Source organism: Artibeus jamaicensis, unplaced genomic scaffold (assembly GCF_021234435.1).
Source record: "Artibeus jamaicensis isolate MK-2021 breed Jamaican fruit bat unplaced genomic scaffold, CSHL_Jam_final contig_3126, whole genome shotgun sequence".
NCBI classification, from domain to species: Eukaryota; Metazoa; Chordata; class Mammalia; order Chiroptera; family Phyllostomidae; genus Artibeus; species Artibeus jamaicensis.
In genome coordinates, this window is record NW_026521723.1 from 11,497,050 (window position 1) to 11,511,776 (window position 14,727).

Sequence of the window (14,727 nt, forward strand, 5' to 3'; positions counted from 1 at the left end):
TATGAAATGTTAAAGCACAGGTGGCAAACGCAAGGCTCACAGGCCGAATCCAGCCTTCCACCTTGTTTTATAAGACCTGGCACCCTGTTTCTACCTGGCGGGAACAGCAAGCTCCTTGTTCCTAGTTAAGGAGTAGTTACATTTATACAGTCCTAAAATTACTGTCCTCAATTACATGAGGCTGATGTGGCCCCCCGTGAAAATGAGTTTGACACCCCTGTGTTAAAGGGACTTAATCTAAAAAGAAGAAGACTGAAACTATGATAAATGTAAAATGACAACAAACTCACAACTATTAACAACTGAACCTAACACAAAAACAAAAACACACTAAGCAAACAGCTAGAACAGGAACAGATTCACAGAAATAGAGATCACTTGGAGTGTTACCAGCAGAAAGGGGGCGGGGAGAAAATGAGAGAAAAGGTACAGGGAATAAGAAGCATAAATGGTAGGTACAAAATAGACAGGGGGAGGTTAAGAATAGTATGGGAAATGCAGAAGCCAAAGAATTTATATGTACAACCCATGGACATGAACTAAGAGGGAGGAATGGGGGTAGCAAGGTATACGGGAATAAAGGGGAGGAAAAATGGGACAACAGTAATAGCATAATTAGTAAAACATAGTTTAAAATGAGTAAATGAATAAAAAATAAATAAGAATCTTAAAAATAAAAGCAACCATAAAGAGTTTAGACTAGCTCTGAAATAATCATTTTTTGCTTATTTGGCTGTGTATATATAAAGACCTAATATGAATTTACAGGAATTCTTACAAAGAGGAATATGTATAGCCATAATAACACAATGTTTTAAGGAAGTAAGGAGAATAAAAGATAGTTTTGCTCATTACACAGGATGATTGTTTGCTGTAAAAGCTTCTTGCAAGAAGTTGAATTTTGTATACTAACTCTCATTTTAACATATGTCTATTATGTAATTTATGTCCTAAATTGAGGAAAAAACACTTTGCCTTCCAAATTGTGATTGCCTATTTGTGTCTGTGTATTGAAGGTGCAAAGTAGATGAGAGGGCTTGTTTAGAACAGCAGAAACTCTCTCACTCCTTCACTCGCTTATCCACCCAAAAAGTTAGTAGTTGTGAAGCTCCTACTACTTAGTTCATAGAAAGGGCATATGCTATGTGTTTTAAGAGGTCTTACAAAATGTACTTCAGGCCCTGTCTTTGAAGAACTTATTATTGAAAAAGCGAGGCATTCGTAAGTAACTTAACTAGAGATAATCATGAGAGCCTAATGTTACTAACGCAATCTGACATTTATTTAGAACTTACTCTATTATGGGCCACGGGCCCACAGAACCCCCCACAGAACCCATTCCAGGATTTCTGTAACTTGAAAACTTCAGATTCAGAAAACTGAATGTGCTCATACAGGTTTTCAGGACAAAGTATACACTTATTTGAGAGGAAATTAAATGCCTGTTGCTTAACAAACTCCACAGGAGCAGAGACTTGTACCTGTTTGTTGCTGCCTCTTCGGTGCCTAGAGCAATGCCTCGCGTGCAAGTCTGTTCTGAGAGAATGACTGGTCTCTGACAGGATCTATATTAATACTAATAGTTAGCATTTACTGAGTGCCTACTTTTTTCTTCTTTCTGTTTTTTAATTGAATTTACTGGGGTAACATTGGCTAATAAAATTGTATAGGTTTCGGGTATACGGTTTTATAACATATCATCTGTATATTATATTGAGTGCTCACCACCCCAAGTCGTATCTCCTTCCATCACCACTTATCTCTCCTTTACTTTCTTCTACTTCCCCCTACCTTCCCTGTCCCTCTGGTAATCCCCAGGCTGTTTTCTGCATTGCTGAGGGTTCTTTTGTTCTTTGTCTGTTTGTTTTGCTTAATCCCTTCACCCTTTTCACCCAGCCCCACTGCCGCCCTTCCCTCTGACAGTCTGTTCTCTACTTATGAGTCTGTTTCTATTTATGTGTTTGCTTCTATTTTGTTTGTTAGTTTATTTTGTTCATTAGGTTACACATATAAGGGTCCTTGTCTTTTTCTGGCTTACTGGGTCTCGATGTCTTGTGAAGCACTTTATGTACATGGCCTCCATTGATGATTATAATCCTTTGAGAGGGGGCTGCTGTTGAGACAGGATAGTGAGAAGCTAGGGAAATTCCTTGGCAAGTGGATTAAGGAAACCAAGAGAGAGCTGAACACAATGGCTGAGCAATTTACAGCCAGGTGCAGATGGTCACCCAGGTGCCTGGCAGGGGGCACAACTGGGAAAACAAGGACCTTACCCCCAGGGTAACCTTTTCTTCCCTGGTTTTTCCTCCATGGAGGTCTCAGGTATATTTCTGCTCCAGGCCCAGAAACACACCAGGACCAACTGCAGTGACTAAAGAATCTTTGTCCTGCCACTGACCAATCAGTGGAGATCATGACCATGAAAGGGCACTCCTGGGGACCTGATGAATATTCTGATGGAACACCTCCCCACCAGACCTTCCCTAAGATTCCCAACCACTGTCAAGAAAGAGATAAAAGCCTCAAGACAAAGGACGCAGCACGTGCTCTTTCTCCCGGGGAGCAGTCCTTGCCATTCTCTTTACCCTCTTCTTCCACCACTACTGTCCCCACAGGCACCTGTCTTCTAAACTCTACACAATAAGCAGTAGTGGCAGCTGGTCTTAGGCTGGTCCTCTGAACCTGTCCCCAAAGCCCCCTTTTCTCAGACTTCCCAGTGAGCTAAGGCAGCCCAGCCTAGGCTCTCCTGTAGCTTCTTCTGTGCTAAGCCCTTCCTTGTTTCATCATCCCCAGCTTTAATAAATGGATCCTCATAGTCACATGGACTCAGTGTTGTGAATTTTTCCTACACCAAGTCAGGAACCCACACACTACAGCTGGCCCTAGGCAGACTCACTCAGGCCCAGGCCCCTGTCCAGAACACTGTCATCTTCATCACAGAGAAAGAGACTCAAGCTTAGAGAGATTTCATACCTTGTCTGAGGTGGCACAGCTCCTCAGGTCAGACAGGGCATTGGAGGATAGGTTGCTTCATGCCCTGCTATATAGAAGTGTCAAGTGAGGAGGGGGCAGTTATTGAAAAGGGATGGAACTGGATGAATGCAAGAGGAAAGGAGAAAATCTTGTGCACATCAAGGATTTTTTGTGTGACAGAATTCATTATCTCCCTTCTAGGACACCCTCCTGATTGCTGATATCTCAGGGCTACAAAAAGCAGTGGTGGCTGCTGACTTTGGGGCCTAGAGAAAGTACACACTGGGCAGGTTTCCTTGGTACCCTGTTTCTTTAGCTCCTATGGGCCAAAGCCCTCATCCTCTCCCCTGCTTCCAATCCCCAACTATACCTCCCTATTCTGGCTACCTTTTCTTTTACTCTCTAATTCTGCCATAAAAATTTCCATTCTCTCCTTGATCTCGGCTAAGTGACAAGAAGAAAACAATCTGATTAGCTGGTTCTAGTAAATCCCACTAAGGTGCCACCAGTAATCCTTCCTCAGAGCTTACTTATTAAAATGAGTCTCCAATTGGTGGAATGCGTAATGGAAAAAATACTTTTTATTTATGGAGCCCTCCACACCAAGCAAATAATAAGTGATGAATAAAGAGCTGTGAAAGGTCAAGATCAAATAACTCCCATGGCAATCCAATTAGTTAAATATTATTTCCAATTTTTCAATAACAAAATGATGGCTGAAAGGGGTTGAGTAATTTACCTAAGAATACATAGCCAGGGTCACTTCCAGTCAAGATGGAGGCATAGGTAGACATGCTTTGCCTCCTCATGCAATCACAAAAAGGAATCACAGCTAAATCTCAAAATAAATAACACTCAGAACTGTCAGAAAATCAAAATGTATGGAATTCCAACAACAAAGGATTTAAATAAGCCACATTCATTGAGATGGGTAGGAGGGGCGAAGACGCGGAGACTGGGTGGAGATGTGATGAGACACAGCGTGGTGTGGAGAGGCAGCAGTGGTGGGACAGGCGTGGGCACGGGCAGTCCCACATTCACATGTGGTGGATAAAAATTGGGAGGCATAGCTTGGGAGTGAGCAATCCCAGCCCCAGGCCAGATCACACAGCCCAGAGTTCCACCGCTGGGAAGACAGGTCCCCATAACTTCTGGCTGTAAAAACCAGTGGGATTTGGGGCAGCGGAAGGAACTGCTGGACTTTCAGAAAACTTTGCTTAAAGGGCCTGCATCTTAAAACATATATAAACCCACCCCCTCTGGGATTCAAAACCAGAGCAACAGCTGAAAGGGCACCAGTCTCATACCGGGAGTGGGTGAAGTGATGGAAATGGGGTGAGTGCTGGGAAAACCCCCAAAAGGCAGGCTGCAGCACAGTCCTCTCTCTAAGCTGTCCCCCCACACAGAGCCACAAAGCTGTGGAATGGGTTGCCCTGCCCTGGAGATTACCTAAACCTCCACCTCACACAATTTACAGTGCCTTTTACAGAGAGTCAGAGCAGCTCTACCTAATACACAGAAACAAACCCAGGGAAGCTGCTGAATTGAGGAGACAAAGAAATATGACTTGAACGAAATAACAGAACAAAAACCCAGATAAAGAACTAAATGAAACTGAGATAGTCAACTTAGCAGATGCAGAGTTCAAAACACTGCTGATCAGGATGCTCAAAGAACTCTCAGTATGGCAAAAACATAAGGGAAGAAATGAAGGTTATAGTAAGTGAAATAAAGAAAAATCTGCAGGGAACCAACAATGAAGGGAAGGAAGCTGGGATTCAAATAGATGATTTGGAACATAAGGAAGAAATAAACATACAACCAGAACAGAATGAAGAAACAAGAATTCAAAAAAATGAGGAGAGGTTTAGGAACCTCCAGAACAACTTTAAATGTTCCAACGTCCAAATAATGGGGGTGTCAGAAGGAGAAGAGGAAGAGCAAGACATTGAAAACTTATTTGAAAAAATAATTAAAGAAAACTTCTGTAATTTGGTGAAGGAAATAGACATACCAGTTCAGGAAGCATGGAGAATCCCAAACAAGTTGGACCCACAGAGGATCACACCAAGATACATGATAATTAAAATGTCAAAGATTAGAGGTAAGGAGAGAATCTTAAAAATGGCAAGAGAAAAGCAGATAGTTACCTACAAAGGAGTTCCCATTAGACTAGCAGCTGATTTCTCAAAAGAAACCCTGCAGGCAAGAAGGGACTGGAAAGAAGTATTTAAAGTGATGAAAAGCAAGGACCTACAACCAAAATTACAAAGCCATCGTTTAGAATTGAAGGGCAGATAAAGTGCTTCCCAGACAAGGTAAAGTTAAGAAACTCATCATCACTAGGCCATTATTATATAAAATGTTAAAGGGATTTATTTAAGAAAAAGAAGATTAAAATCATAAACATTAAAATGATGACAAACTCCCAGCTATTGATAACTGAATCTAAAAAAACAGACAAAGCAAACAGTCAGAACAAGGATGGAACTATAGATGTGGAGCTCATTTGGAGAGTCATCTGCTGGAATGGGGAAGGGAGAGAACGGGGGAAAGGTGCAGGGATTAAAAGGGCATATTGGCAGGTACAAAATAGACAGATGGATGTTAACAATAATATAGGAAATGGGGAAGCCAAAGAACATATATGCATGACCCATGGACATGAACTAAGGGAGAAATTGATGGAGGGTGGAGGGGTACTGAGTGGAGGGGGCAAAAGGAGAAAATGTGTGACAACTGTAATAACAAAACCAATAAAATGTACTAAGAAAAAGAATACATAGCCAGTAAAAGGAGCTGGCATTTCAAACTCCTAATATGAATCATGACTCTCAGAAGTCAGCACCGTAGCCCTGGCTGGTGTGGCTCAGTAGTTGAATTCCAGCCTGAAAACTCAAGGGTCACTGATGTGATTCCCAGTCAGGACACATGCCTGGGTTGTGGGCCAGGTCCCCTGGTGCAGGGGACGTGTGGGAGGCAGCCACACATTTGTGTTTCTCTCCCTTTCTTCCCCTCTCGCTGAAAGTAAATAAATAAAATCTTTTTTAAAAAATGTCAGCACCTTAATACTCTGCTTCTGGGAAGTGTACAACTTAACTCCATTCTAATAACATAGGAGGAAAGAGTAGGTGTTTGCTCCTCCATTCACCCATATATCCCATATTTATCAGGTGCCCATTATATGCCTGATACTCCACAAGGGTAGGTGAATGAAAATGAATTAAAGCTGTTTTTGTCCCAAGACTTCAGAATGTAGCGTGTGCATGTTAGCGAGAGAAATGTGTGAACGAGTGAGGGTGAACTGAGGGCCCAGGAGATGGATGCTAAGAAAATAACTATGATATAATGTGATAAGTGCTGACAGTGAGACAAGTAGAAACTGTTGAGAGAACTTGAAAAGTAAAGTGATTTTTGAAATTAAATGGGGAAAAAAAGCAAGAAAAATCTGATTGATGTAAGGCTCTTTAGAGACATGATTCTACCTTTCCCCTACACTCTAATGAATAACTCACTTCAGAATCATACAGCAGCCAGGTGGTGTTACTCTCACTTGCTAATGAATATAACTAGCTCCCTTTGGCAATACAGAAGGTGGGAGTAAGCAAGAAATTGTCTTCAGGTACAGAAGTTGGCTACTGAATTTTCAACAGACATAGCCTGCGGCAGCATTTCCCTAATTTACTTTTTATAAGGCAGCATTTCCCAAATCACCTGAGGCTTTTGCTAAACAAAATGATTCTCAGGTTCCTCTCAGAATAATAAGTCCCTCCAATGACTGCTGCCTGGGAAGTTTGGGAAACAGCTGTGTGTGTGTGTGTGTGTGGTGGCGGGGAGAGTGACATCATCTTCAGAAATGGCTCTCCTAAAGCTGAGCATTCTTTGTTCCAGGGGAGACTTTAGCCTCTGGTTCCCTTCTTAGAAGTGCATACATAAAATACAATGGATCACAGAAGACGCCAATGACATTGAAATATAGTTACCGAAGTACATAAATATATGTGCTTCTTTACTAATGCATTAAATGACAAGACTTAGTGGCAGGCCCAAAATTCCTATAATTCCAAAGTACTGGTGAATGTAAATGGTATTTCAAGGTGTGTGCAACAACGGGAATGTGATCTGAAAGTAGAACTTTCTGGATGTCTACTGGTGACATTAAGGATTTCTTCTGCTGTGCGTTGATACCTACATTCATAATTGATGAAAGTGCTAAATTGCAGCTTAGTGAAAATGAGAAAGTAATTTTATTTATAACCAAGTTAATGGACACCACAGATTAAGAATTCTTGCTGTGAAGGATGGATTTGTAGTTGCTTTGGGGGGATAGCCAAGGAGCAAAGATGGAATTACTTCTCAAATTAGCCTCTTCATTTCATTTTTGTTTGCCACATTTGGGAATTTTCTTTTTCACAGAAGAAGGATTGCTGTGGGGTAAGACAGGGGGTTTACTTCTCTGAATTCCAAAGTCTTTACCTGCGAAGTGGGGTTTGTACAGAGTAGTGGTTCCTAAATGTCAGTCTGTAGCAGACGGCTGGCTGGCTGCAAATTCCTTGGGGTGGGAGTGGGGCTGGGGCTGCTGGGGTTGGGGTTGGGGGACTGGTTACAATTACTACCCATTTCCAAGACCACTCTTGGAAACTCCAGCTTGGTAGATCTGGGATAAACCCAACAGTCCGTATTTCGAGTGCACAAAATATCATAGAGGAGCCCATTTAAAATGCAGACTCTCTTTTTATTTCTAACAATCAATGTTATTACAAGGCTAAAAACTCCTCTCTCCCTCAGACAGTGCTGCTCTTTCACTCTCTCTGTGGCGAGTTTCCCTGCTTGAACCTACCCTGCTCTTTTTGGCTTGTCTTCATTGCTTAACCCTCGAGTCTTTTCTCCTGCCCACACGGGAACCCAAGTACTCCGAGTTTAGTATTTCAGATGTCCCCCTAGCTTGTGTTGCCTTTTGTCCTGATATAAGTGAATCACACATCACGAAAGGTGCTTAACTGAGTGGGACACAATAGGATGGTTGCGCTGGGAGAGAAAAGCTCCAAACTGACTGTAGCTTCTAAAACGGGAAATTAAAAACTGGAGAGGGACTCTGAGATAGAACTATTTGGTATGGCACAAAAAAGAGTTTTTGAGAAACTGCTGTGAACTGAATTAAAAAAGACAACCGGGCAGGGCCCTATGGAATGTAACTACGCTGAAGTCACCTGTATGGTTTTTATCATAAATTTCTCTGCTGGGCCTGGGGGCAGAGAAAACTGAAGAGGGTCTGTGATTGGTTGCTGCTTGTTCACCTTTATATATAACTCAAGCCCAGGTTCCTGTGTGCCTTAATGATGAGAGTGGTAACAATGAAAGCCACCATGGTGCCTACTTGCTGACTGTACTCGTCCCTCCTTCCAATAGTCCTTGGGTTCCCCTGGTAATCCATGAGATTCCTGAACAGTCACTGTGTTCCATGGAAGAGACTCTTCTTTGCTAAGCTAACTTTTCTATTCAGTGATTAGTTCAGAGGAAATCATGTGCCATAAGCCCATCCGATCAAAGTACATCTTGATGCATGTACCAGAAGTTTGTGGACACAGATTTTCTCTCTTGCTTGTATTGTACACAAGTGAGGCTTATGGCTTACCCTTTGCCTATGGATATGCCCAAAATCTAGAAAAAGACAGAGCTGAGAGAATCGTAAAGAAATGAGATGGACTCTTGTCCCAACTGTGCCTGCAGTCCACCTTCCCATAAGACTTTTAAAGTTACTGGTGTGTGAGTCAATGCTTTCTGCTTGATGTTTAGGTCAAATCATAGAGTTAAATTTTCTTTTTTACTTATAATTAAAAGTGTCTTAACTGAGATAGTTATAGATTACACTTTTTAGTTATCAAAACACTTCCTCAGCTGATGACAGTTGAACCTAACACATATCCGATGAGATAAGAAAAGTATAGTTGTCACATCCATTTCATTCACTTAATTCCCACATCTTTTTGACTCCAAATTTCTGAGTCTTTCCCATAGCATAACTCTGTGTTAGAATGAGATTCATCCCAGTGAATTCCATCAGAAGCATGATGTTATGTGGTGTGTGACATTTTATTGTCTGCCTCACAGCAATTCCTCATCTCCACATCTTCTTTTTTTAATGAAATCCACATTTTCACTCTTTCTTTCTATCCTCTCATGCATGTGTAAGTGGATTTACGATCCACTTCTGGCTACTTAGACTTAAGTGAAGTCCCTTAGGGAGAATTAAAAAGACAACCGGGCAGGGCCCTATGGAATGTAACTACGCTGAAGTCACCTGTATGGTTTTTATCATAAATTTTTCTGCTGGGCCTGGAGGCAGAGAAAACTGCCCCCACCCTAGGGAAACGGCCACTCTAGGGAAATGGCTTTTTCCCCTCTGTAACCCCCTACTTATCCTATTTTAAATACAGCCGTGATGTTGGGGCTATAGCAGCCATCCAGTGGGCAGCATGAGGAAGTAAGCCAGCTTGTCAAAGATGGTGAACAGAAAGGTTGGGACAGTCTGGTTCCTGATGGCTCCATGGGGCAGCTGAACCATCAACAATTGCCTTCTTCCACAGTTCTGCTTATGTGAGCAAAGTAACTCATTTATTTAAGCTACAGTTAGTCAAATTTCCGAACATGTACAGCCCGAACATTTTAAACTCATACATACTAGGGTCAATTTTCCTTTGAAGGAAGGTATCTGGACAATATGAGCCAATATTCCCTTCACAGAAGATGGGTGTATTCAAACCAAACACAGGAATCTGTGAATTGGGCAGCTAATTTGTCCCCCACATGATGTTCTTCTCATTTCTGTCCTTTCATTTTAAGGGTCCTCAAGCTTACAGCAGTCTCTGTGGTCAACACTGCATCCCTCCCTCTTTTCAAGGGAGTGCTTATGTATAATCATTCAATTACTAGACCAGCTACTCAACCACCTGTGTCATCATTAGGACAAGCTGGTGAGAATAATGCTTTGACCTTCTCTGAGACACATGGATGTATATATTCACAGTTCCTTTAAGGCCCACTAAGGCTTTAAGTGTTCTTTTCTCTTGTTAAGGTACCCCACCCTCTCCCAAGGTCTACAGAAAGCAGGCAGGTATTTAAGACTAAGGCAAGTATATACTGGGGTGGAATAGGGAGACCTGGTCCTTTGGACTTGAAACTGCTAATATTTTAACCAGTCATCTGTTAATGATGGCTACTTAGTCATATTCTGTCTTTTATTGAGGTAGACCCTGAGTTGGCTATTGGAGAAAGCGGTGTAGAGATATTAAGTTGCATTGACTACAGCCTGGAAGCAAGTTTGAAGGGCCAAATTGAGGTGCTAAAGCTCATTTGTCAGTGGAAAGGTGTCTCTGCTGCCTTAAATCTTCTTTGTATGATTGTAGACTCATTTGACCATGCTCTTGATTACTGAGCACCTACACCAAATAACCTTTTGGGAAGATAGCATATTGGTTTTTATGAGAGGAGATCAGGAACCCCACTAGCCTTCTCCTTGTAGGGGAAAACACATAGATCCAAACTGCTGAGGGTTCACTAAACCTTTGGCAACATTTCGTGCCCGCTCTCTATAGATTCAGCCATTTTTCATGCTCAGCAGTAGAAGGTGGTCATTATCTTTATTGGCAGGTGTGGCTACAAACAGCTGTCATGGTGTGGAAAAATCACAATGTGCATCTCCTATACTGATATCTACAGAGACTTTCCAGTATGGTCCATCCAGAGTCCTGGAAGCTGTCACAAATGGACACCCAAAGAATGTGCCTGAATGACTCTGTGAGTCAGATGTGAAAAGCCTGGTTTTATCTCAGAAGCAATTAAAATGCTTACTAGGCTGAAAGTTCTCTTTTTGCCTTTGTTTCTGAGGTTCTTTCTGAAAGACTTAGGAATCTTTGTAAGGTATAGGGATGGACAGAATCACTTTGGTGGGGGGATGGTGGTGGTATGAATTATTGACTAATCCGTACAAGGTTATAGCACCTAAAATCTGCCTCACTTTTGAACGAAAACATCACATGCTTTTAACTCCTTTCAGTCTCATTATTATTGAATGTAAAAATAAATAGCTCATTGTTACAACAGACACGGCAGCGACTGATATAAGCAGGAATTGGCCATCAAATACAGACATTGCAGAACAGACTCATTTAATCAATCATATATCAAATATTTATTTAGCACATATTATGTGCTGTGTAGTGTGTTTGGACTACAGGAGAAAAAGAACAGGGACATAGCCTCTGATTTCAAGATTGTCTGAGATTAATTGGATTGACAGAAAAGTCAAGATAACCACAAGACCCTTTGCTATCAGGATTATTCTAACTCAGAAGAATAAATGCATATTTTTTCCTCTGAGTATCCCCTGACCCAGTGATTTATAATTGTTGTGCTATAAGAATTTTTAAAACATTCAATACTTATTTAGTCAGAAGCACTGACCTCTTTTCCCTTAGATTGTCAAATTAAGAAAATGACAACAGCTAACACAACAATAGTCATCTGGTGTGAATGCCTTGTCTTGAACCATAAATATATAGGTCGTATAATAGAGTTGCATCTTATTTGTCACATCACATAATAAGGTTGAGTCTGGTTGGTTAAATCTTGGAACCAGAAATCTTTATGTACAGGTATAAGCACCCGAGTTTTTAAAAAGTCACTTCAGAGCAAAAAGAATAGGTAACTACTATTATTATTTTTTTGGTAAATCAACTAAAATTATACCTATTTTGTCAGATTGGTAAAAAATACATTTTTTGGTATGTCACAGAATTTTAGCAATTAGTTCGTGTGTGCCCTGAGATGAAAAAGGTTGAAAATTGCTGTGTTAGCAGTGAAATCTATTCCTAATCATCCTAGTTGTTTTTCTTCTTTTCCTTGTCTTTTTTATTTTCCTTCTTTCATGTCTCCCTGTTGAGATCATGTCTAATTTTAGTTCCCAGTCATCCTTTAATACGAGAACTAGCATAGGCAGTCTATGTTTGAGATTTTTGCTCTCCTGTGATATGTCATACTTAATTAACTGTCATCTTCACTATTAATATTAACTCTGAGGTATTAATTTGATGAATTTTAATTTCTCTTAATCATAGCATCATTTTGTCCTTCATTGGATACCTCTTTAGAATGATACACAGTGCAGAGGAGAAATATTAATAGCATATTAAGATGTCTTTAAGAAAACTCTTCAGTGAATTGCATGTTTTCCCAGTAAGAATATCTATTTCTTGAACAGGTATAGGCACCCTGGTATCTCTGTTAGAAAATGAATGTTTTCTCTTTATCACCTCCTGACTCTGCTTTGCACTTTTGAATGAAAATACTTTCAAATGTAAGAAATGTCTCTCTCCAAAAGAATCCTCCGGGGTCTGCTGCATTATCTGATTGGTGAGGGCTCTGTACTATTAATGGAGGCACCAAAAATATGAACTGGAAGGTTTGGTTGGTTCCTTAGGTAGCAGCCTGTGGATAGCTGATGTCCAAGAGGAAAGAGCCAAGTCTGAAGGCAACTGACCCATGTGAAGAAGTCTGGTCTATTTGCAGACTATTCTTTCTTTTTTTCTCATTCATTATTTTCCCCTGTAATTCCACCCCCCCCATCTTTGCCCCTAATTCCTCCTGCACATTCTCACCTCCACACACATGAAAACACTGATGAAGGTGCCTATTGGACTGCTTCCCCCAATCCCTCATGTCTTCATGACATGTCTGGCAGAGCTAGTAAACTTGGTGTGTTTTCAGGATGAGTCCTATCACTCAAGTCTGGTTACCTGGATACTGGAGACCCAGGAACAGAATCATTCCCAGCTCCCTGGTTCTGATGTGGGCAAGTGGTGCTGGATAATGGCTGCTCTCCAGAACTTCAGCTTCCTCATGAAAGGTAGAGGGACAGGAGCTCTCCCTTCTTCCCAGGCCCCAGATTACAGCAGAAAGCATTCTGAGCCCAGAAGGCCAGGGTCTCAGGGAAGACAAAGACAAGCACAGTCACGTGGGCAGCCCGAACCTGGGCTCACTTACCTCCAGGTACACCACCCAGGGCATCACCAAGGTGGCCACCAGCAAGTCTGCCACAGCCAGGCTCACCACCAGGTAGTTGGTGGTGGTCTGCAGGGCCCGTTCCCTTAGCACAGCCACACACACCAGACCATTGCCAAAGACAATGGCAAGGATGAGTGCACAGTAGGACAAGGCATAGTAGGCATGTGGGCGGGCCCAGCTGGCCCCCGTGGAGTTGTCTGCCCCACAGGTGGAATTGATGTGGCCACTCAGCTGACTTAGTGGCACCATAGCCCAGAGGGAGAGGAATGACCCCAATAGGTGTCCTGGGGGAAGACAGAAAAAAATGTTGGTAAAATCAGACTCTTTGGAGCTAGGCTGCTTGCATGCAAATATTTGATTTCAACAAACATTTACTGCATACTTTCTATATTATAGGCACTGTTCTAAGCAATGGAAATACAGCAATGAACAAAAGGATGATAAAAATTCCTGTCCCCTGGAAGCTGCCATTCCAGAGTAAAAGCCTAATAAACAAGATAAATACAAGATGTAGTATGTTTGATGAGACATATTTTGGAGAATGGTAAATCAGAGAGGAGGGTGAGGAGAAGGAGAGGATTGTGTGTGTGTGAGCAGGGTGTTTGAGTGCCATTTTTAATTAGGGTAATGAAGCCCTCAGGGAGGAGGGGACAACCGAGTCAAGACCCAGAACACCTGAGGAAGCCAACTGTGCGGATTTCTGGGGGAAGAGTTTTCCAAGCACAAAGAGCAGCAGGTACAAAGACAAAATGGCTGGCATATAGAATGGACCACAGGGAGGCCAGTGTGGCTGGAACCAAGTCGGGGAGGGCAGTGTGGGAGGGTGCGAGCTTGAGAGGTTGTGCGGGCTGCTGAAAGAGCCAGGCTTGGGTTCTGAGTAAGATGGCACGCGGCTGCAAAACGAGAATCCTAGCTCTACCACCTCCCAACTCCGGGGCCTTGGGCGTGTCACTGCACCTCTCTGAGCTTCGTTTTCCTCTTCTGGAAAATGAGGGACATGATGGAATCTGGCCCATAGGGTTTTTTTTTCCAAGGAGTACATGTGAGACATTGAAAGTCGTATGTGACACCTAGAAAGCTACATGAGCGTCAGCTCTCTTTCTTTTACTGGTCTGTTTCTCTCAGCTTCCCACCCCTGCCTTTGTTTCCTCCCTTCCATTTTCTGTTGCCACCGTTTGCCTTTTCCCTGACTCTGTCTCTCTTAACTTCCTTCAGTCTACCATTCTCTCTCTTGTATCTTATATGGGGCCTGGTAGGGTTGGGAGAGAAAATATCAAGAGTAATGAAGTTCAGAGGCAATATAGTGGTTTTTATATTTGGGGAAAATCCGTGTGTGGAATTTTGTTTGAAACCAAATTTTTAAAGATTGGTTACCAATTAGAGAAATGTTTAAGCTCTATGAAGTCCTCCCTGCTGCCCTGAATGCCACATTCCGAGGCCAATGAATGACCCATGAACCCCCTGTTTTCACAGTCTGACCTGGTCCAATGCCTCACTTTTCAAACAGGGAAATTGAGACCCAGAGAGGTGAATGACATCTTTTAAGTCACATGGTTTATTTTTAATTTACTATTAAAAAATTTTAAGCCCTCACCCAAAGATATATTTTTATTGATTTTAGAGAGAGAGGAAGGGAGGGAGTGAGGAAAAGAAAGAGAGAGAGAGAGAGAGAGACAGACAGACAGATTAGCT

At 42.0% G+C, this 14,727-nt stretch overlaps 1 protein-coding gene across 2 annotated transcripts in view; it reads right to left on the reverse strand.

The window, feature by feature from the left end:
* DRD3 (dopamine receptor D3) overlaps positions 1-13,284 on the reverse strand; it is a 42,052-nt gene extending 28,768 nt beyond the window's left edge. For both annotated transcript variants that reach the window (XM_037136909.2, XM_037136908.2), the window contains exon 1: positions 13,015-13,284. In XM_037136909.2, the coding sequence (XP_036992804.1) occupies positions 13,015-13,284 (270 nt within the window). The remainder of the gene's footprint in view (positions 1-13,014) is intronic.
* Between the last annotated feature and the right edge of the window lie 1,443 nt (positions 13,285-14,727).